Genomic DNA, 24,463 nt, shown 5'->3' with positions numbered 1-24,463 from the left:
AGTCCCAGCCGAAATGACCGCATTCTTAGTTCTTTCAGGTACAATAATCTAATCCACAAAAGTATGAAGCTAAAATAAAATCAATAGTGATAATAATTTATCAATGTCTATTTCTTATAAGTTCTAGATAAGCCTAATATGGTCTATTTCTCTCAAGTCAAGTTCTATGCTTAAATATTTGTAAAAAGCAAACAATCACTGTAGTCCACAAAGTCATTCCTCAAATCATCATGACAACTTGGAACAGGAAATATGCAGAAGCTGGAAACTGTTCTACAAATCAAGTATTACATGCAAAGCGGAAGTCCCATGTCTCAGCACAATGCATAAGACCTCTCTCAGTCCACAGAAGCAGGCAACAATGTTCACAGAAAGTTGTCGCACCATTCCTTTAAACATGAGTAGCAGTCACTCGTTTGCTTGGCATTGGCTGAACATGTATCTTTCAGCCAGTCTCTGAACATCTCCTTATTCTTCTTCAAAACAAGGAACTGCCCCAGCACTACGTAAGCCTGCACACACAAAGCAAAATTATAAAAATTATAATGTATATATGTATAAAATCTGATTCATCTCATTTGTTACTAAAAGAGAAGATGGGTCTGGGCAAGAGAACGGGGAACAGGGACACATATAACTATAAGAATCAAGAACATGACAAAGAGCCTGAGTATTCCCACAGGGGACAGATAAACAGAAGCAAACCAAACCTTTCGCCTTGGTTTTGGTTTAGAGTTGGTCACCAGGTACAGATAGATACAAATTTGGAATCTATCATGACTGCAGTTTCAAACTATTAAAAAAAAACACACACAAAAAAACAACAACCCCCCCCCCCAAAAAAAACCCAACCAACCCTCAAATAATAAAAAGTTGTTTTTCTTGCAGTTCGATGCTGGGCAGACAAACAATGCACTTAGTTTACAGCCTCAAAATTTTCCTCAAAAACCAACTATGAGAATGACATTGAAATAAAGCCATCGTCACTTGTATGTTGTGAACTGCAATGAAACACTGCTGATGGTAGCAGTGTGTGCGTGCTGATAAAACAGCCGATATCTGGCTCAAAGCAAGTCCATCAGAACTCTTTGCACAGTCGCTAACACAAGGGTACAAACTCATTCCAGTCACATACGATACATGCACACACACTACTTGTTGACACTTAGACACTCACAAATGCCTGAGCCATGCAGATTTGATCTCTACAATGCAGAAGAAGCTGTTTGTCTAAAACAGAAAGTGATATAGTCTGACAATAAGTGACACTATAGATTAAATGCTTTTCAGCTGCACTTCTTAGTTTGATTCTGTTCCCTTAAAACTGTAACAAATATATAATCATCATCATCATCATGTGGAGGCTTATAAGTTATATAGCATGGTTCCCCGCTTTCAAGAGGAGGCTCACTGCACTTTACAGTTAAGAAAAACAACAACAAAAAAGCAGATATGTTATTATGTAACATTTTGAATATAGTAATGAAGATGAGATAAAATGATTCACCAACCACATAGTATATCATTCACAGCACACAAAAATGGCATATCACGCATACACACCACTGATAAATCTACCTAAAAGCTAAAAATGACACAGAGAATCAACAGACATAAACAAACAAAAGTAAAATTGAGATGAACTACGCACTGTACACATAAAATAAAATTCATCTACTTGAGTAAAATAAAACATCACAGACACTTTGCATAAAAGTCACGCATACACACCACTGATAAATCTACCTAAAAGCTAAAAACGACACAGAGAATCAAAAGACATAAACAAACAAAAGTAAAATTGAGATGAACTACACATTGTACACATTAGTCAAACAATAAAATTCATCTACTTGAGTAAAATAAAACATCACAGACACTTTGCATAAAAGTAACCAATTCAAAATTATGCTATACGCATATGAAGAAATAATTCAATCACACTTCCCCACTCAGCCGCACAACACATATTTAACACACATGTCATTACTCATGATCACAGTGGGGAGAACACTAGAAGTTAAAGTTACAGTTTGAACAGAGTGTAAACAACATGAATACAAAGACAAACGACAGTAAAACAATGGTCTCAGTACAAAAGGACACAGCTGTGTTCATGTCACATGAAGAGAATAAGAAAGGTATTCACTGTATTGTTGAAACAGATTTGTCTTTAATGCTTCTTTGAAAGTTGGTTTTGATTTGATGTATTAGAAGTTAAGTCACAATGAGTTCCATTGCCTGTGTTCAGTGAAAGAAAAAATGTGTTCTCCAAATATCTTTGCGCAGGTCTTTGGTATACACAGAATTAGTTTATCTGTGGATGAACGAATGTGGAGCTTCGTTATCTTGAGCAGTCAGCATAATGGCTCAGTATTTCTGGACAAAGTTTAAAGGATTTTTTTTCTCTAAAATTACATCTGAACTAACACTACCCCATTTGTGCAGAAAAATTCAAGTAAATCAAAGTGTGTGGCGCAAGTGACCTGCCTTGGTATTTCACCTCACTTATGTTATGGACATCCTCTTTTGAGACCCTTGAAATGGAGCAAGATAATCCTGTGTCCTGTTGGAAGGCATGTTAACATACAACACAGAATCAGTAAGTCGAGAGAAAGGAAAGGTGAAAAAAACAAACTTAGTTGCTTGGTCACACAGGTTGCAGGAATACATAATGGCTGCCGGAAAAAGTTGGCATGACAGGCACACAGGAGGGAGGTAACACACACACACACAAAGGGAGGTCACTAGCTGTATCTACTTTCCCTGCATGAACACGGTACTAGTTTGATCCGGACAGGAACCAGATTCCTGCTGGAGTCTGCGCCAGTGGGTCTCAGTACAGTGTGTGGACATAAATTATGATTATGCTGTTTTCTGTCGTCATATCAGTCATGTGGTCTTTCAACAGTAAAATGTGACACACTTTATATAAAATAATATATATTTCTCTATCTCTCTCTGTCTATATGTATATATGTATGTATGCATATATGTATATACAGTCACACACACATTTTGTTGTTTTAAATATCAAAGAGCACTAGGAAAGTATGAATGTAAAAATTTACAAAATCTTTGAGGGTGAAGTGCTGATGGGGGAGTAACAAACTGAAAGTAAAGGGGATGTTTTTCCTGACCCATTATTTTTGAAAATGAGCCATTGATTTTGTGGAGAACAGACAAATGACTAAGTGTCTATAACCAAACCTAAACTATGTATAATAATTACTATTGCTGCACAGGAGGCACGTAAAATGTCATGACAGGCAAAAATCTAACTTGGATTTAAATGTTGTTGTGCAACAATATTACATAACTTACATGCTCAAACACCATCAGAACTCTTCTGGTGACTGATGGTGAATATTCATGAATAAACATACTGTGTTGAATAATATATAATAGACACAAACTTTGCTTAATTCTAACCTAATCTGTCAAACATCTGACTTACTAGGTCGAAGCCTTTATCTTTCAATCTTTGCCCCAATACTTCACCAATGCCAGCCAGCTCTGTGACAGGCTTTTCACTCATTGGCTCACTTGTGAAGTTTCTGTGCTTCTGGGATGTACTCATGGTTCTGCAATGAGAAAATGTTGGAAACCAAAAGTTTATCAGAATGCAACCAATATTTTGACAGACAGTTACACATATACATCATTGTAATTTCTTGTATACTGATTAAAAATAAACTATATACTAGAGCTGTAGACTATTAGAACATTGTATTTCTTCTCTTCTCTTTATTTCTCTCTTTCCAACCTTATTGTCCATGAATACATATATATGTCCAATGTCTACACTGACTATTCTCAAATTAGAAGAAGAACACACGTGCAGAACAAAAAGGCTGTTGTGAAGATGGGAAATGTCTGTACAAGAATAAAGTTTATAAAGTTCTACAAGTAAAGCTTGGCTTTCAAGGGATGGCAGTTACAGATGCAGTTCATATAAAATAAATCACTCAATGATTCCTGGGAATTTGTGAGAGACGTGTGGTTTGTGTGGCAATAAATGGGCCTGAACAATCTCTAGGGGGAAAGCAATGATGCAAAATGATATAACTACTAGTACAGAGTGGTTTCTTTGATGTATACTGCTTTCAATGCAGCAAACTTGAAAAATTGGTTGAAACTGGAAATACATCTTGGTTTCAGTTTTTCAAGATGGTGTCACTGTGTTCAAACAATTCCATATAAAACACACCACCACATCTGTGAAGCAGATGCCTGTCCAGCAGCATAACTCAACATGCTTAGTCCGGCCTTGAGTGTATGCCTATATTATATATTTGAGAACATATAAGAATGAACTTTTATTAAATTTTGCCAAAAGACAACCCTTTTGTTGCTGTGCACTCTTTTTTAAGTGCGTCAAGTACGTGCTGCATTCTGGACCTAGTTCAGTTCAGTTCTTGGGACGTTTATAAGCCTTGCTGCTTTTTCTTTTGCCCCACTCCCAGTCTAACAAAAATACTGATTTGAGTTGCCATTACGCTTGCTAAAGAGTACTGGTGGTAATTTTTTTATTTTTTTTATTTTATTTTATTTTTAGCATTCATCAAAAATGAATTTCAACATGCTGATACTATTTGCCTGTTAATAAAAAAGTGTTATAGGAGATATTTAAAAGTGTTAACATTCATTACATTGTTAGCCATCTTAACATGCAAAGGCAGTGTATTCCAATAACTGGGTACAATTCTGTTACTATAAGTATAACCATTTTTTCACATGATAGTTCTTGAATACTTAATAGTTTGTCAGTGGCATTCCTTGTTATATCTGTGAAAGGTTTTTTGAAAAAGGTCTCTGTCTAATTTATCAATATTATTGAGTATTTTATATGTTTGTATTAGATCCCCTCTAATTCTACAAAATTTCAAAGATGGTAAATTAAGTAATTTCAGTCTTTCTTCATATGTTTTATCCTGCAATCCACTAACAAACCTTGTTGCCCTTCTTTGAACTTTTTCAACTGCAACAGATTGCTTTTTGTATAGCGGGTACCAAATAACATTTCCGTATTCGAGATGTAGTCTTACTAGTGTCTTAAATGATCTAACAAAAGTGTCACTGTCTTAATCCCGAGTACTCTGTTTGCCTTTAATATTATGTAATTAATGTGTCTATCAAATTTTAAATCATCAAAGATAACTCCCAAGCCTTTTTCTTCTGAACATTTACTTAAAACTCTCCTGTCCACCAGTGAGTCTCATAATCATGATAATGTAATCATTCCAGGGGTTGTTCTTCCCAACATGTAATACTTTACACTTATCTGCATTAAAATAAATATAGATTATATGTGTTTGTCCATTCTATTAGCTTATAATCTATATTTGTCTGTAATGTATATTTATGGCTGCTCAGGTTATAATTTGAGTGTCATCCACAACTATTTTGCATGTGCTAATAACCATGTCCAGTAGGTCATTAATAAATGTTGTAAATAGAATGGGGCCAAGTAGTGCAGTACACTTCCCTGGGGGATACCACTTATAACTGGTTTCTGGGGAGTATGTATTCCTAACTCTTGCCCTTTGTGTTCTGTCTTTCAGGAAATTTGACACCCATGCTAATAAACCTCCGCTTATTCCATATGATTGGATCTTTGCAATAAGACACTTATGTTGAACAGTCAAGAGCCTTCCTGAAGACCATATGATATATATACAACATCAAATGTTTCACCACTAACATTTCTGTAAAATCATTCATCACCACTAATAACTGTGTAACACAAGAACATCCAGGTCTAAAGCCATGTTGGTATTTAGAAAATAAGTCATTGTTGGTCATATGGTCTACAATGGTATCTCTAATAAATCATTTAAATTACTCTAAAACTTTGCATAGAACACATGTAAGGCTAACTGGTCTGTAATTTCCTGCTGAAGATTTATTTCCTTTTTTATATAAGACAGTTACATTTACTTCTTTCCAATCTTGGGGTAATCTGCCTAGTTCTCTAATGATTTATTAAATAAGAGATAATGAGACAATGGAACTGATAATTCTTTGTTAGCTTCTTTCAAAACTCTTAGGTTTATAAACTTATTCGAATGACAAGATGCTCAGTTTTAGTTTTCCAGTCAATCTTGGGAGAAAGAGCGAGAGCGTGAATCGAACTGCCACTATCGAAAATCAAATTTAAAAATAATTTCCGCGTATGGCACTCTTCAAATTTTAGGCATGGGTACGGCTCTACAACAAAGTCACCGATTGAAAATCAGAGATCTCAGATCAATCATACGTACGCTGATTATGGATCTGCAGGTGTACCCAATGAATAAATAAACCTTCTTCGGGTTAATGATGAATTAAAGCAACTGGTTTAGCTCACAACACTATTTTTGGTTTCGTTGGCGCGTGATGAAACTTCCGGGAGTAGTCATAAAAACGTTGATTTTCGAACAAAGAAATTTTTATTTTTAAAAGTGAATTTAGTAGTTTTAGACAAAAGATTTGACATAATATTGGCGAGTAAATAAACGATCAAGAAAACAAATAAACAAACAATATTATTGATCACATTTAGTAAATAATTTTTCGTTTCACATGAGTTGTCTTTACCAAATCTTAACACACGAAATTGCCGCAAGCTAACGAATGATGGCCACAATGATGGTCAGAAGCAATTATTCAAACAATTTACAATAAAGGTAAATCAGATGACCAAAATGATTATCGTGGGACTTCCTTTTAAATATATGTAGTAAGCTGCACAGTATATTCACAATAATGGTCTAGTTTCATGGATCGAAGAAAACGAAAGAATTCAGTTGCTAATACTTTTAGTGAAGCATGGCTTAAGTCAGTGCGGGGAGAATATTCCGTTCATTTCAAAGCATGTACCAAACAGTGAAATTCCGTGTTGGATGTGGTGATGGTTCGGGATCCTGTCAGATTTTCTTAATTTTTGTTTAAAAAAAAAAAGGATTCAAACTAGGCGAAAATAACCAGCCCGCCGTTACAGTTTTCTCGATTTATTAACGAGCTTGCCACTGATCGACGGTGAAAACATGCTGCCCAACTTTACAGTTAACATCTTTACGAATTGTTTATCCATTTGCGGTTTGCTGACGATGTAGCTTTGATCTAATTTACTGCTCTTGGACTACAGCATCAGCTGACTTTGCAAGCAATGAAAGGATGCAGACTCTTAATTTTACAGATACATTTAGACTAGTGAATCGAACATTGTTCGACTGAACAGTCGTACGTACACATTAAGTCGAGAAAGATGGGTTTTACAAAGGTACGGAGACAAAGATTGTCAATGCTTTCATCTATCTTGGAACCCGGCTCAGCACTTGGCTTTCATTTTCTTTCTCTCCAAACTAATAGATATACAACCAAGGCAAACTGAGCTGAAATTCTTGAAACATTACACCGGTTTGGCTTCAGTTGTCCAGGGGTGCGGCAAACTAGTGACTGGCTAACTATATATAGTTTCTGCGTGAATACAATTAAAGACGAACAAACTGAGTGTTGCGGTTATAAGGTCGGAATCAGTGAAAGAGTCAAAGAATGTAGAAGATATTCCACTAGTGATGAACCTTACTTCGTCATGTGTTCAAAGAGTTTTTTTTTTAAATCAACAAAATCGAGACATTGTCATTCGATTCAGGCTTGGCACTGACCACAACAAAAACAAAACAACCACTGTGACCAACAAAAAAAAGAACCCGCTTTTCATCTGATTCTGGACATTGACACACTGGCACGGGAATACTGCATGGTGTCTATGGTCTAGGGTAGATTTATCATGTCCCACAAGTTAAATCAGGTGTGAATGTTCACATGGCTTAAAAAGTTAAATGATGAAACGAATTTTCTGCCGTTGTTGTAACCGTGGCGACAGCAACTAGTGACTTAAGACACTGACAAATATTTTAGAAAGGAAACTGAGTGTGGATAAACTCAAAATACACGCCTTCACAGTTTTGTGTGATGTCTAACATTCACTGATTAACACAGTAAAATATAGTTACCATAGTTTAAGGCTGCGAAGGGAGCCGCGGGACTCCGGGGAAACTGATCTGTCACATCGAGTCAATCAACGGTACAACGTCATAAAAATGATAAATTCTTTGCATTTATAGACGTCATTGGATTTATGTTGCTACTGTTGCATTGGATTGTTAGCGAAACTGTATTTTGAATCGATTATGCAGATAGTTAAAACGACACGGCCGTGATGTTTGAATCATGAGTACCTATCTGTCGCTCGGGCTAAGTTGTCACAGGACAGTCTTCAATCCGTTTCCGAGTCACTTTAACTGGGGTGTCTGAAATGTGAGGGACTGAATGGGGGAAACGTTTTTCCACCAGGTGATACGAGCATGTTGCTTACATCATTAGAACAATTTGAATCCTCAGTCAGTCAGTGAATTCTCCCCCTTTTTTTTTTTTTTACCTGACTTGTTCACAACTGACAAAACCAACACTGATACCACACACACACACTTACACACAGCGGCCAGACACACACACACACACACACACACACACACACATTACACTCACACACACCATCACTGACACGCACGCAAGCACAGCCGACACACAAATACACACATACATACCGGCGGCACACACACACACGCGCGCGCGCGCGCGCGCGCACTGCACACATATGCACGCCCGCAGGCACATTAGCGCGTGTGTGCAAAAATGTTTATTGTTTCTGTCCGATTCAGTTATGTCACAAGTTAAGCGCAAAAACACTGATACAATCACACACACACACACACACACACACACACACACACACACACACACACACACACACACACACACACACACACAGTGTACACAATAACAGTAACTATACAGTCATGGAGGAACTGTCCTACCACTGACTACCTTCACTGAACGATTAGAGTGATCAGCAGATAACACTGCCCACTCTCCCTTAATCCCATGTGTTGACTATCCCTGCAGTGAAAATACCAACAGTGACAGCGATTACCTGAGACAAACAAGAGATTAGCAATCTCGCTTTATGTGGGGAAGCTCTGAGCCTCCAAATATGGTTTGCTTCAAACTGGCTGGTCTTTACTTTAAACACAGTTTTATACAATCTGCTCCTCAGTTCGCTGGTTGCTGTCCATGAAGACAAAGGGCAAGTTCCATCCGTGTCACAGAGACAACACAGGTATCGTATCACATGCAGACTGTGATCAATTAAGATCTGTTTGTAGAACTTTCTGATACTCCTACCCACTCCCTTACACACACACACACACACACACACACACACACCACATATATACACACGCACAGGCAAGCGCGTATGCACAAACATACAAGCACACATTGAAACGCTTGCGGACGCACAAGTTACGCACACGCACGTAAATAAACACAAACACAAACACCCGACCATACACTCACATGTATACGCTCACACACACACACACACACACACACAGTGTACACAATAGTGATAACTATACAATCATGGAAGAACTGTCCTACCACGGACTACCTTCGCTAAACGATCAGCAGTGATCAGCAGGTAACCCTCCTTTAATCCCCTGTATTGACTATCACTGCAGTGAAGATACCAACAGTGACAGTGATTACCTGAAACAAACAAGAGATTAGCAATCTCGCTTTCTGTATTAAAGCTCTGAGCCACCAACTATAGTTTGCTTCCAACTGGCTGGTTATTTTTAGGCGTCTTTGGACACAGTTTTGATTGGACAAAAAACTTGACCAATTCCCGACAAGCTTACTGTAGCGGTCAGATGTTGCTATAAAAAAGAGCCTCTTGTAAACTTTTTCATAAATTCAGTTGCGTTCTGATTGCAGTCGATCATCAGCAAACGGTAAGCGAGAACTGATTTTCATTTCATGTCTCTCAACATACAGAACGTGCATTTGTGTGTGTGTGTGTGTGTGTGTGTGTGTGTTTAGCATAGGGTGTCCTGAGCTGAATACGGCATAAAAAAGTGTGTATAATTTAACGCTCCGAAACGAAGCTTCACAAACTTCATTACTTTGTGCATCTATGTTGGTAATTTATATGTCATACAAAGCTTTGCTGTGCCAGCTTCTAGACAAATCTGATTCCCGAACCAAGAAAAAGAATCGGAGAAGATCGTTTAGGCTTTAGTACAACCTGTCTGACCCAAAGAATCTCTAGTTCAGGAAGAAAAAGAAAAAAAGAAACAAAAACAAAAACCTAAAAAAAGAAACAAAAAAGAAACAAACCCCACAATGTGTTATGCTGTAGTTGCAGGTCTTTCATCATGTATTTCTACATCTCGTGTGTTTCCATCAGTGTGTGCTCATGAGTGTTCCGGAGTCCACATATGTGTTAACACGTGTGTTGTTACTGGTATCATTATGATGTTGTGCTTACACGTGTGTTGCTACGTGTTTCTTTGTCCTCATGTGTGCTTATACGTGGTTTGTTACGTGTTTCCAAGTGTGTTCTTAAGTGTTCCGTAGTCAACATGTGTGTTTACACGTGTGTTGCAACGTGTTTCATTATGTTAGTGTGCTTACACGTGTGTCATCACGTGTTTTTACGTGTGGTATATGTTTCTACACGCTGTTTGTGTTTTCACTGTGTTGTTATTTTTACGCTTTTTGTTGTTGTCAGTTGTTGTTGTTTGTTTGTTTTTGGGTGTTTGTTCGTGTGTTGATCCCGATGTTTTACTGAGCGTTATTTGTGTTTTTACATGTCACAGTGTGGTGTATCATGTTTGAACGTGTTGTATACGTGCTTCTACGCGTTGTTCGTGTTTGCACGTGTGTGTTTTTTTGTTTCTACACGTTGTTCGTGTTTGCACATGTGTTTTTTTCTGTTTCTACACGTTGTTCGTGTTTGCACATGTGTTTTTTTTTTTTTTCTACACGTTGTTCGTTTTTGCACGTGTGTTTTTTTTCTGTCTCTACACGTTGTTCGTGTCTGCACGTGTGTTTTTCTGTCTCTACACGTTGTTCGTGATTGCACGTGTGTTTTTTCTGTCTCTACGCGTTGTTCGTGTTTGCACGTGTGTTTTTCTGTTTCTACGCGTTGTTCGTGTTTGCACGTGTGTTTTTCTGTTTCTATGTGTTGTTCGTGTTTGCACGTGGTTTTTTTCTGTCTCTATGCGTTGTTCATTGTCTGCACGTGTGGGTTTTTTTCTGTTCAGTTCTACGCGTTGGTTCGTGTTTGCACGTGTTTTGTTTTGTTTTTTTGTTTGTTTTTTACTCTACGCGTTGTTGGTGATTGCACGTGTGTTTTTCTGTCTCTACGCAATGTTCGTGTTTGTGGCACGAGTGTTCTTTTCTGCTTCCGAAGTGTATGCACAGGTGTTTTTTTTTTTTTCTGTCTGTACGCGTTGTTCGTGTTTACACGTGTGTTTTTTCTGCCGTTCGTGTTTGCACATGTATGGTTACATATTTCTACGCATTGTCTGTGTTTGTACGTTTTGTGTGTGTGTGTGTGTGTGTGTGTGTTTTGTTATCGGTTTCTACTGTCACGTATTTGCACATGTGTTTCTAAATGTTCCTATGCGTTGTTTTTGGGTTGCCTGTGTCATTGTGTAGACCTTTGTTACTGCATGTTCATGTTGTGCGTCTTACCACTTGTCTGTCTGGCTTCCCTCATGGCTGTGATCTTTTTTTTTTTTCTTTTGTCTCCTGTACAGGCGTTAGGTTTCGTGTCCTTCATTTATGGAGCTGCACATGCTTTTCAGTGTTTGTGAACGTTTGTCTTCTTGCCTGTTTTTTTTTTTTTCCAGCGTGTTTCTGGTGTAACGTGTATGGATTTGTCCGAACGCAGTGACGCTCCGTTGAGTAACTGAACAGTAGAAAAGACATCTATACTAGTTCACTCGTTTGCTGTAAAAAGTCATTTTATTTTGGAGTGACGTACCTTGGTTCACTGGGCTTCCGGTACATTGCAAGGGTCTGTTCATTGTTGTCAAAAGGACTGTTACTTGTGCGTCTTGTTCAATACCCGTGTTTACCGACAGCAGAGGATAGACAGAGAAATAGTCAAGGATAGCCTCCCGGAGTCGTTCGCTCAGCAGCTTCATTTGTGGTAAGACTTAAGAGACCATTTGTGACGATTCAAACTTTCACCGTACCTCCGTCCTTGTGGGTTTTGTACAGTTGTACTTGTAGACTCTTTGTTCATTTTTTTTTCCCTTGGTGGCTCACACGTGTGTTCGTTTGTGTTCACACGTGAGATTGCGTTGCAATGTCCACATTTCTTCCCCAGTGTGTTTTCCATTTAGTTTCGTTCCAAAGATGGAAAAATATGTAAATTAGTTACTGACATTGTAATATATATATATATATATATATATATTTAAAAAAAAATTTTCATGGTTATCATCCAATTTATAACTCACTTTCCATATTCTAAATGATAAAGAGCAGGGGAAGAAAAGTGGATATTGCCAATTTTGTCAAAATTTAACACTGTGTTTTGGTTGTTTGTGTATACTCTTTTCTTAAGAAAAGAAAAGAAAAAAGATGAAGTAATTTTTTTTTATGTCTCAAAAGATGTTTTCCCCAATTGAGTCAATTTTCAGTCGTCTCATTTCATTGGTTCACATCTTGCATCTCATAACCCGACTTTATGGGTATTACACTTCCCAGAAAAATACTCAGAAATTTGCACTGTTTACTAATTAAGTTAAATCTCTTTTCAAATTTAGCCTCATGCATATTATGTTGTTGTTTTTTTACGAAGTAGCTGGGCATTGACCCATGATGGATACAAAGCTCAGTGCTTAGTGGAGATTCTGACAAAAATGTCACAGAACTACATCAGTAATATTTACATATGATAATTAAGGTGGAAGTTCATTGGTAAATTAAAAAAAAAAAATAGTGGGAGTTCCTTGGTAATTTTGGTGGGAGATTTGGCAAATATAGAGTCAGGAGGAGGTGTTGAGGGTCACGAGACAAGTCTGGATCAAGAGTTTGATTCTTGGTTGGACTTTTCTGTACACGGTTCTATCAGCCATTAGTGAAAAGTTCATGCAGGACAGCAGCGAAAGCAAACTCAAGAATCAAGAAAGGTCCACATATACTTTTATTGACCGAAAATTTAATGTGACGTCCGTTAATTAGTCAGGACTGGTGTTGAGCTGTTCGGTGCACATCGATCGAGGATCGACGCCCAGCACCGGCCTTTTTCGGCCTTTTTTTTATTTTTTAAAATTTTTTTTAACATCATGTTTCATGAAGGCAGCTTTGGATTTGTGTGCACTCCTCAGAATGTGGGTTCCACAGACCCACAATGTACAGAATGTGGAGCATTGCTAAATTGACTCAAATGTGGTCTAGCTCAGAAAGATCTATGATGTTGAGATGAGATTGTGACCATGGGTCTGAAAAATTCACAACACTTGAATATGTTGGTAGTTCTAGTACTGTAGTTGTAATACTAATAGCATGTAGTTGTAATACTAATAATGCAATATCATGATATACTTGAGGTCTTCCTGTACTTTTTTGTTTTTGAAGAAAAAAGACAAAAAACACCAATAACTGATTCGTTAACCCTTTCAGTGCCAAGCCTATTTTGTGCTTAGTGTGAACTAATTTGCCAAAGGATGTTTTGGTTAGTGAGGGTAATACTAATAACTAAAATGAAAGTTTCAGCTTGGAAACTTTAAGTGTATATATACGTATATCTATATCTATATATATATATATTCTCTACTTAAGGAAAATGAACACAATATCACATTGTGACAATTTCACATCAGATATAATGATCTTGTGATAGGAGAGTTCCTGCAGTAACATGGAATGAAATTTCAAATCAGGGGAACTTTTTTTGGCATACTTTAAGGGGATGGAAACATCCATGCTGGGGCTTTCAAGCCAAAGATTTAATTACCTTACTACTTTAGTTTTCTTTCTCTTGTCAATACCTCTGCCTCCATCCCATCACTCCAAAAAAAAAAAAAAAAACCCCCCCCAAAAATGGTGTAGTTGTAAGTGTTAAACATGAACTTAAAAAGATGTATATGAACTGGTTCTGACAATGATACCAAAATATGCTTGAACTACCTAGTTAAGCCCTTCAGCTCTCTCCCCTTCCTGTACACCAGCCCTATAATTTTTCATATCCTATGTGACATAATGTTTAATCTAAGTAGCATTGGTAACTAGAAATCTATTATTAATTGTCCATGCTTCAAGCTGTTGTAACAATGTAGTTTGTATATTTGCAGGTATTTTGTGGTCATCAGACAAGGTTTCTGAAATTGCCTGTGGCACAGAACTCACCATGTCCAGGATTACCAAGAGGAAGTATGTGGTGCAGGAAGTGATGGAATTTGTGTTGCCTTCTGAGAATCAGCAGATAGTGAAGGTATGTGCTGTCTTTATCAAGTCCACTCTTTCCTCAATATTTTGAAAGTACTGAAACTAGTGAAAGTAGTTATTATTTTCTCAGACACATGGCTCATAGAGCTATTCATTTGGTGTAAAGGTTAAAATTGCTACTTGAGGAAACCAGATAGAACTTTAAATGTTTTAAGTTAAACAGATTTCATGATTTGGTCTATTGGAGTGTTATTCATGATACTGTGGTTGGCCCTGATATTACTAGTAATAAATAGTAGTATACTATACATATGGGAATCATCTGAACCTGAGACTGAGAGATAGACATCAACAAATAAGCATGATGGCAGCAGTGTTTCTGTGTCAGGAACTGTGCAGAAAGATGTGTTCATGATGTGGACTGGACAACATTTTGTGTGTACATACTGTAATCCCATTCCCAGTCTTACTGTTTTAGCCCTTAGCACTAGCAGACTCTATTATTACCATTATTAGGAAGCTGATATGGTGCCTAAAAATACCTGTTTAATTTGCCAATGATGGGGTTCATTTACAACCCCTTTTCCTTCCAGTTGTCAGTCCATGATGTGGGAGTAGAGTGGGGTCCTATTGGTAATATGCCAAGCTGAGCTAGTCATTTGGATGAGACGATTAAATGAGGTCCTGTGTGCAGCCTGCACTCAGTGCATGTAAAAGAGACCACAGCACTTAAAAGGTAAATTTCTGTGGAAACATCCCCTGGTAGAAAAACAAGCACAAGCATTGTTGCAAAAAGAAAAAAATAGGGGTGGTGGGGCTTGGGGTGGTGCTGGACAATGGTGACACACTCTGGTTAGGGAGAGCGGCTGGAATTCCACAGTCACGAAAGTTTCGCAGTCCAGTTTATTTTGATTGTGCAGGTCACAGCAGGCAGGGGAAACAATCTCCATGAGGTTATTGATGCCAAGAACCAGACTTTCCTCGTCAGCATGCCTTGCAAGTTTCGTAAGAACATCTGGGTTAAACGAGGTGAGTACTTTTACTTTTCTGGAAATTGAAGTAAGTGTCTTTACATGTGAAAAGAGAGGGGTTGCAGGTGGGTGAGGAGTGCACACAGAGTTAATAGCCTGTGCATGTGCGTGTGTGTGTGTGTGTGTGTGTGTGTGTGTGTGTGAGCCTATTTCTAAACTTTTCATGATTGATTGAATAATGATGATATCTATCTAATGATCTGTATATATAACTGTCACATATATATATATTTAAAAAAAAAAAAAAAATGTTGATAATTTCTTCCCAGTCAAAGTACATTTTGAGGCTAGCACTGCAAGCTCTTTTACTCAATTTAGACCATAGTTTTAAAGATCTCTGTTAAAACCCAAATTGTGTAAATGTTCAGAAAGTGATGTATATTTACTTTTCACTCCAAGGTCAGTGTAGTATACCCTCTGAATGTGTTCATATCCAACTATCATATAACTTTACCAGTATTATTATAAATCTCATAAAGAGAATGTAAGTTTTGATTTTTCACTATACTCCATTTATATACGTTTTTGTAATTATCAATTTATTGGTTTTACTGATATTAACACTGGCAGCAGTTTATTTTGCACAAATGTTTTGAAAGCTGTATATGTGTCATTGTGTGTAGTAGTACTACTACTAGTACACATGTGTGCATGTGTAGTTCCTGATATTTAATTAATTTGTTTTTCAGTTTAAAAGTACCCCACCCCCTCCCACCTCCAGTTTAATTTCTTTTACTTTGCCAGAAATGGAAAGAGAAGATTTTCTGTGTGCAGTGTGATGTGACAGAAATGGAAAGAGAAGATTTTCTGTGTGCAGTGTGATGTGAGTTTAGCACAGAGAATTTGAAAACCTGTTTTTGTGTTTTAGAGGTCTGTAACTGGTCAACTCTTTTACTGCCTCACTACTGTAATTGCACTGTGTCCCTGTCTTTTGTTTGTGCAGGCAGCTTTATCATCATTGATCCCATTGAGGAGGGGAACAAGGTGAAGGGGGAAATCGCCAACATTCTCTTACAGGCACAAATTCAGTACATCCAGGAACAAGGACTCTGGTCAGTAACTTTGTGAGTCTGTTGTAATGAATATTTATTTAACCAGTTCAGTGTCAGAGAATTTTTTTTTAGATAGTGCTCTCCCCTTGCCAGGGAATTTTGAGGATTTAGGTGTAATAAATCACAAAACATTCTAGCACAAAAGCTATGGGTGGTACAGAAAGATTTTCAAAAAATTTCTAATGTGATGTTGTGCATGTTAAAGTGCACACACACACACACATACACACAACCGTTGTTCATTGTACTATTTCCTTCAGGTCTGAAACATTGGAGCTTTTTGTTTGTTTGTTGGTTGTTTTTTTGGGGGGGGTTGGGTGGGGGGTTCATTGCAATGTTCGCTCTCCCATCTTCTTCATCATTCACATACATTTGTTTGTGATAGTTAGCTGTCTTTTCAGTTCAGCATGTTTGCTCTTGACATGTCGAGGAGAGTCATCGATTTTTACAGTTTTTGGTGACAAGTACTGTCTGTTCCAGAATAGTGAGCATGTTTGATTGAATAAAAGAGATAAATGTTTGATTTACTAGTTTTGACATGGCCCTCCTTCAGTTACAGTTAAAAAGTTTAACTGTCACAGTGTCAACGCTCTGAATTCCATCCCATTGGCATTATTCACAAGTTTAGTTATTAGTTACCTTGTCACTAATGTCAGATATTTACTGTGTTTTCCTGTGCAGGCCCGAGACCTTTGGACAGAGAGAGGCCAAATCCACCAACTACATTGATGAGGACATGATGCCACCATCGGATTCGGATGATGAGGACTTGGCCTCAAGGGTGTGGAATGCAAACAAAGGCAGTCAGCTTTATGAGGACCAGTCTTCAGATGAGGAAGAAAGTGAGGAGGAGGATGAAGTGGATGATGACAATGAGGAGGAGGAGGAGGAGGAGGAAGGGGAGGAAGATGTTCAGGAGGAAGCGGGTGGTTCAGAAGAAAAGAGCCAGAGCTGATGCAGTGGGGTTGTGCCTTGTTTGTAGGTTTTCACCACGCCTGGTGATCTTTTTTTTTGTTTCTGTGAAAGTTGAATGTTGTACATACCTATTTTGCAGGATGTGGTAAGACTGCTGTGCCTACATACAATTTATGTTTGTGTGTGTGTGTGTGTGTGTGTGTGAGAGATTTTACTTAAGATTGTGTGTGTGTGTGTGTGCTTGTGTATGTATGTATGTTCATATGTTCCTTGCGCGCACGTGTGCAAATGTGTGTGAGTGATTGTAAGTGTGACTGTGTATGCATAAATGCTTTAAGTTGACTTTGGATTGCATGAGTGGCTGTGGGTGGACATGTGTGGAGAATTCTGATATGTAGATTTTAAAAGGGCAGAGAACTAATGACACAAAAACATTGTGCTAGTCAACTGACTCAGTTGTAATACATTTGCAGTCATGTATGTGAGTGTGTGTGTGTGTGTGTTGTCAGTACAACATTAGTTCACCTGACAATAAATGGTTACTGTGTTGTACTGTGTGTGTGCTTGGCATACATTATGTTGTGGCTGTTTTTAGATTTCAAAATATTTTTTTATGTATGTGTTTTGGTGAAATGATGCCATTATAATTTTACATTGTAATTTGTGTATTAATAGACTAGGGTTCCAATTGTTTCACCTCTTCCAGTCTGTGACTTTAGTACACTTATTCCAGTCTAATGAAAATGTCTTTTAATGATGCCATTGGTTTATGAAAATTTGAACAGATGAACTATGTCATCTGTTTAGTATGTTGTATGTTTATGCACATGTTCTTGAGAGAGAGAGAGAGAGAGAGAGAGAGCACATTGGCAGCAATTTATCACAAACCTCAGAACCGATTCCAGTGCAGCTTGAAATGATGGTGACATGTATTGAACGTGAATTGAAAAATCATTTCTACTGGTCTTTGATGCATTAAAGTCATGAGAGCAAGTAAATTGCCTGCATTGTTGTGTTTTAATACATTTACTGTTTACAGATGCTCTGTTTTAAGTTGTGAAAGCTCAGACCTTTCTGATTAAACTTGATTCAAGGTTAAGGTCACAGCAGGTATGTTTCACTATTACAATGTGACTGGTGACTTCCAGCACACATTTAGGACTGGTTTTGATGCAGTTAGAATTGGGTCATGGGTGAAGAACCTCAAAAGCAAGCTTGGTCATTTGGATGAGACAACCAAACCAAGGTCCTGCACGCTGCATACTTTTAGCACACTTTAAAAGAACCCACAACAATGAAGTAGTTGTCTCTGGCAAAATTCTGTAGAAAAATCAAATGATCATAAAATGAATATACTCGCAGACAGTGAAAAAAGAGGAAAAAAGGTGGTGCTGCACTGTGGCTATGTCCTTTCCCTGGGGAGAGCAGTGCAAATGTCACACAGAACAATCAGGAACTGTCATTGGACAAGATGGTAGTGTGATTTTTGTTCGTCATGGGGGGACTCTAGTCCGTGTTCATCAAAGTGGGCTGCGAAGAGTGAAAGAAGACACAAAACAAGAGAAAACAGCTCCAGTAGTTGAACATGATTCTCACTCAGTCCACTACATGTGACCAGTCCACTACATGTTCTCAAGAAAAAACAAAACAGACAAAGAACAGTAGTCATTACAAAATCTTGTTGTGAAGAAGAAAAAGGCAAAAAGAACACTTGTGCTGAAACAACAACAGATTTTGATACAGAATAAGAAACTGAGACAGATGAAATGAAGGAAAGCAACATTGACTTGAGTAAACTGAAACCTGGCCAAATGATTTCATATGAGCATATGGATGACAGGAAAAGGATTTCTGCAGAAATACTGAACAAAGCTGGCAAATCGAGTGGGAGAAACAAAAACTGGTTTAATATCCAGTGCACAGAACCAGAAGAATATGAAAGAGAAAGGATGTCAGTTGACTCGACCAAAGTAAACAAACTAGTTGTATCATCTGCAGGGCCTGAATCAGCAGCGTTTTGGGATCAAAATGACGATGTGATGATGTTAGAAGGGGTTTGTTTTGATGAAGCAAAACAAAAAGAATTGGAGAGCTGGAAAAGAAATAATGTCTACAAACAAGTGGAAGATACTGGACAAAAATGTGTTTCAACACGATGGATTTGTACACTCAAGGAGTCGAAAGAAGGAATCATCCCAAAAGCTAGGCTAGTAGCAAGATGATTTGAAGAAATTGGAAATGAAGACATGCAGAAGGATTCACCCACTTGCACAAAAGAATCATTGAAAGTGATCCTCTCTATCTTTGCACAAAAACACACTCTGACACACACATACACACGCACGCACGCACGGAAGCACAGCTGACACACACATACACACATACACACCGGCGGCACATCCACACACACACACAAACACACACACACACATGCACGCCCTCAGGCACACGTGCGCTTGTGTGGAAAAATGTTTATAGTTTCTGTCTTCAGTTATGTCATTAAGCGCAAAAACACGTTATCCACTGATACAATCACACACACACACACACGCGCGCACACACACTGACACACACTTCACTTCACTTGTGTGACGTTTGAGGCCCCTTACATGAGGCCTGTTGTCGTTCTGTGGATAAGAACTGTACATTTTGCAACATGCGTGGCTGGTGTATGGAGCTAATTAGTATAGCGTCTTAATCAACCTAATCTTGACATTCTGGTGAGTACAAGGTGGACAATTTTTTTCCAGTGACAGTCGAGTCTTCTTCTTCTTCTGCGTTTGTGGTCTTCAACTCCCACGTTCACTCGTATATACGCGAGTGGGCTTTTTACGTGTATGACCGTTTTTACCCCGCCATATAGGCAGCCATACTCCGTTTTCGGGGGTGTGCATGCTGGGTACCGTGATTCGAACCCCGGGACCCTCAGATAGAAAGTCCAACGCTTTAACTAGTCGGCTATGGCACCCGTCGACAATCGAGTCGATTCTTAAAGGAGTTGAAGGAAGGTGCAATTACGACGTTGTTTGGCAAACTGTTCTCAAACAACCCTGTTTGAGAAAATAAATTTAAAAAAAAATTATAGGAAAAGAGGAAAAAAAATCCCCTCACGTTAAGCATGTGTCGGTTTTTCTGGAGTTTAAAGCTGTGACCTCTTAGGTCTCTTCCGCAGGCAAGCTCGAACTTGGGCAGTTTTCCGTCGTCACGATGCACTGCCTTCAGTTAAAACAGAAACAGACCCCACTTAAAACACACTGGTACACACACACACACGCACACACTAACGCATGTACACACGTGCACATGCTCAATATACACGCGCGAACACACAAACAGTTACACATACCTTCAAAATAGATGCAGACATGCATACAGACTGACAGAGTGCATGACGCTACACGCACACGCGCGCGTGCCTGCGCGCGTACACACGCACGCACGCACACAAACACACACACACACACACACACACACACACACACTCATATTCATACATACACATCAGTACACGTGCGCACGTGTGAACGCTCACACTCACATACATAGACGCATAAACACACTCATACATATATAGTATACACGCACACACGCACACACACACACACACACTCATCAGTATTCATACATACACATACACGTGCGCACGTGTGAACGTTCACATTCACATACATAAACGCATAAACATACTAATATATAGTAGTACACACGCACGCGCGAGTGCGTATGCACAGACATACAAGCACACACGCGGCTCTTGGGCGCACTTTCGCACATGCACGTAAATAAACACGTACATAAACAATCCATCATATACTCACACGTGCACGCTAACACACGGCACACACACACACACACACACACACACACACAGTGAACACCGGCAATAGCGGTAACTATAACAATCATGGAGGAACTGTCCTACCACTGACTACCTTCACTGAACGATCAGCAGTGATCAGCAGGTGACACTGCCCACCCTCCCTTAATCCCCTGTGTTGACCATCACTGCAGTAAAGATACCAACAGTGACAGTGATTACCTGAGACAAACAAGAGATTAGCAATCTCGCTTTCTGTGGGGAAGCTCTGAGCCTCCAGATATTGGCTGGTCTTTACTTTAAACACAGTTTTATACAATCTGCTCCTCAGTTTGCTGGTTGCTGTCCATGAAGACAAAGGGCAAGTTCCATCCGTGTCACAGAGACAACACAGGTGTCGTATCACATGCAGACTGTGATCAATTAAGATCTGTTTGTAGAACTTAATGATGCTCCTACCCACTCCCTTACACGCACGCACACACACACAACACACACAAGCACAAGCACACACAAGCACACACAAGTGCATGCTCAGACACACACACACACACACACACGGCACACATGTGCATGTTCATACACTGACGGGTGCGAACACACACACAAACACACACGCTTACACTTACGTTCAAAATAGACATGCATACAGACAGACAGAATGCATGACGCTACACACACACACACACACACACACACACACATTCATACATACATATACACCTGCACTCGTGTGAATGCTCACACTCATATACATACACGTATACAACACTTATACATACACACGCAGGCGCGAGTGCGTATGCACAGACATACAAGCACACAAACGCTCGCGAGCGCACTTTCTTACACACACGTAAATAAACACAAACACAAACACCCGACCATTTACTCACATGTGTACGCTTACACACACACACACACACACACACACACACAACATAATGATCAGCAGATAACACTGCCCACCCTCCCTTAATCCCCTGTGTTGACTATCACTGCAGTGAAGATACCAACAGTGACATTGATTACCTGAAACAAACAAGAGATTAGCAATCTCGCTTTCTGTATTGAAGCTCAGTTATAGGTTGCTTCCAACTGGCTGGTTATTTTTAGGCGTCTTTGGACACAATTTTGATTGGACAAAAACTTGACCAATTCCCGACAAGCTTAGCGGTCAGATGTTGCTATAAAAAAGGGCCTCTTGTAAACTTCTTCTCAACTCCAACCGAACAAATTTGACCTTAAGGGTGTAGACGCCAATAAGCCGTTAAACTCCAACAAGGAAACTTCTTCACAAATTCAGTTGCGTTGTGATTGCGGTTGATCATCAGCAAAAGGTAAGCGAGAATTGATTTTTATTTCATGTCTCTCAACATACAGAACGTGCATTTGTGTGTGTGTGTGTGTGTGTGTGTGTGTGTGTGTGTGTGTGTGTGTGTGTGTGTGTGTTTAGCATAGGGTGTACTGAACTGAATACATAAAAAAAAGTGTGTATAATTTAACTTGACTCTCCGAAACGAAGCTTCATAAACTTTTACTTTGTGCATCTATGTTGGTAATTTATATGTTATACAAAGCTTTGCTGTGCCAACTTCTAGACAAATCTGATTCCCGAACCAAGAAAAATAATCGGAGAAGATCGTTTAGGCTTCTGTACAACCTGTCTGACCCAAAGAATCTCAAGTTCAGGAAGATAAAGAAAAAAAGAAACAAAAAACAAAAAATTAAAAAAGAAACAAAAAAGAAACAAATCCCACAATGTGTTATGCTGTAGTTGCAGGTCTTTCATCATGTATTTCTACATCTCATGTGTTTCCATGTGTGCTCATGAGTGTTCTGGAGTCCACATGTGTGTTAACACGTGTGTTGTTACTGGTGTCATTATGATGTTGTGCTTACACGTGTGTTGCTATGTGTTTCTTTGTCCTCATGTGTTTTTTTTTCTTCTGTCTCTATACGTTGTTCTTGTCTGCACGTGTGTTTTTCTGTCTGCGACGTTGTTCGTGATTGCACGTGTGTTTTTCTGTCTCTACGCGTTGTTCATGTTTGCACGTTTTTTTTTTTCTGTCTCTACACTTGTTCAGTCATGTCTGAACGTGTGTTTTTTTTTCTGTTTCTACGCGTTGGTTCGTGTTTGCACGTGTTTTGTTTTTTTGTTTTGTTTTGTTTTTGTTTGTTTTTGTCTCTACGCGTTGTTCGTGATTGCGCGTGTTTTTCTGTCTCTACGCAATGTTCGTGTTTGCGGCACGAGTGTAGTAGTATAAGAGATGGGGGTTCTATATACAACTTTTTTGGGCGTATTAGCTTGTGTTAAGGCCCTCAAGCATAAAAAAAATTTAACCGAAACCTGTGTATGTTGGAGTAATATGACCCTCAAGCATAAAAAAAAAAAAATATAGTTAAAACAAGTTATATGTGTATGGAGAGCCAAAAAAAAAAAAAAAAAGGTTGGATATGTGTATGGGGGAGCGAAACGGTCATGGGGGTTCTATATACAACCGACCCCAGCCCCAAACCGCGCAATACCGCCCTCAAGCATAAAAAAAAATCTAGTTAAAACCAGTTATAACCAGTTATGTGTATGGAGAGCGAAACGGTCGCCCCGTTCCCCGTGTGTGCTGGCAAGCGACCGCACGGCGTGTGTAGTGGGAGTGGTCCCGCGCACAGCCTGCCTCCGCGTATCTTCCCTCCCGCGCGCGAAGATTGTGATCACCCTATTAGAGAAAAAGATTATATTGTATATATAGAAAAAAATAATGCCTTTTCCGCGTAACATTTGTGAGTACCCCCAAGTTAAAACAAATAGAGTATGCGGTCGAGCTTGCATGGGGCTCTATTGTAAAGATCATATTAAATGTCATAGAAAAGGAATGTCACTTCCAGTACTTTGTATAAAATGCAACCTTTATGTACGTACGAAGTATGTTATTTGTTGTAAATGTAAGCATAAAAAAGAGAAGCCTCCTCCCATGGAGAAAAAGATTGATCCTATACCTGATTGTGGAGAACATTCAAGCGACTCTGAGGGTTATATTTCTGATGATGATGATGACGATGATGAAATTGACCCTTTTGAAACTTATTCAAGAGGGTATATTCCACCCTTTGGTGGAGTAATCATTGGATTCAGAGATTGATCAACTTGTAAAAAAAAAATCCTATTAGAGAAAAAAATATAATAGTATATATAGAGAGAAAAATGGTGCAACGGTATTCTGAAAAATATTACCGTGATCTCGCTTCAAGAAAAGAGATTCCTAATCATGAATCTATGAATAAAACTGAGTTGATTAAAGCACTGGGGTTTGATGCTTTGGAGGGGGAGACCAATGCTACGCTTAAAGATATCG

At 38.7% G+C, this 24,463-nt stretch overlaps 2 protein-coding genes across 2 annotated transcripts; one reads left to right on the top strand and one right to left on the bottom strand.

Moving 5' to 3' along the window:
- Positions 1-7: 7 nt before the first annotated feature.
- On the bottom strand, positions 8-6,416 carry LOC143296001 (barrier-to-autointegration factor-like). The gene is made up of 3 exons (XM_076607737.1): positions 6,264-6,416; positions 3,458-3,584; positions 8-512 (listed from the first exon to the last, which is right to left on the bottom strand). Exons 2-3 carry the CDS (start codon positions 3,578-3,580, stop codon positions 366-368), a joined length of 270 nt encoding a protein of 89 aa, XP_076463852.1. The 5' UTR covers positions 3,581-3,584; positions 6,264-6,416; the 3' UTR covers positions 8-365.
- A 5,497-nt stretch (positions 6,417-11,913) lies between these two features.
- LOC143296134 (putative RNA-binding protein EIF1AD) lies at positions 11,914-18,279 on the top strand. Its single transcript, XM_076607921.1, has 5 exons — positions 11,914-12,049; positions 14,202-14,341; positions 15,216-15,324; positions 16,270-16,378; positions 17,060-18,279. Exons 2-5 carry the CDS (start codon positions 14,258-14,260, stop codon positions 17,331-17,333), a joined length of 576 nt encoding a protein of 191 aa, XP_076464036.1. The 5' UTR covers positions 11,914-12,049; positions 14,202-14,257; the 3' UTR covers positions 17,334-18,279.
- The last annotated feature ends 6,184 nt before the right edge of the window (positions 18,280-24,463 follow it).

The sequence above is a fragment of the Babylonia areolata genome, chromosome 21, assembly GCF_041734735.1.
Source record: "Babylonia areolata isolate BAREFJ2019XMU chromosome 21, ASM4173473v1, whole genome shotgun sequence".
Taxonomy (NCBI): domain Eukaryota; kingdom Metazoa; phylum Mollusca; class Gastropoda; order Neogastropoda; family Buccinidae; genus Babylonia; species Babylonia areolata.
The sequence above is the reverse complement of the archived record's forward strand: the minus strand, read 5'-3'. Positions and strand labels throughout refer to the sequence as shown.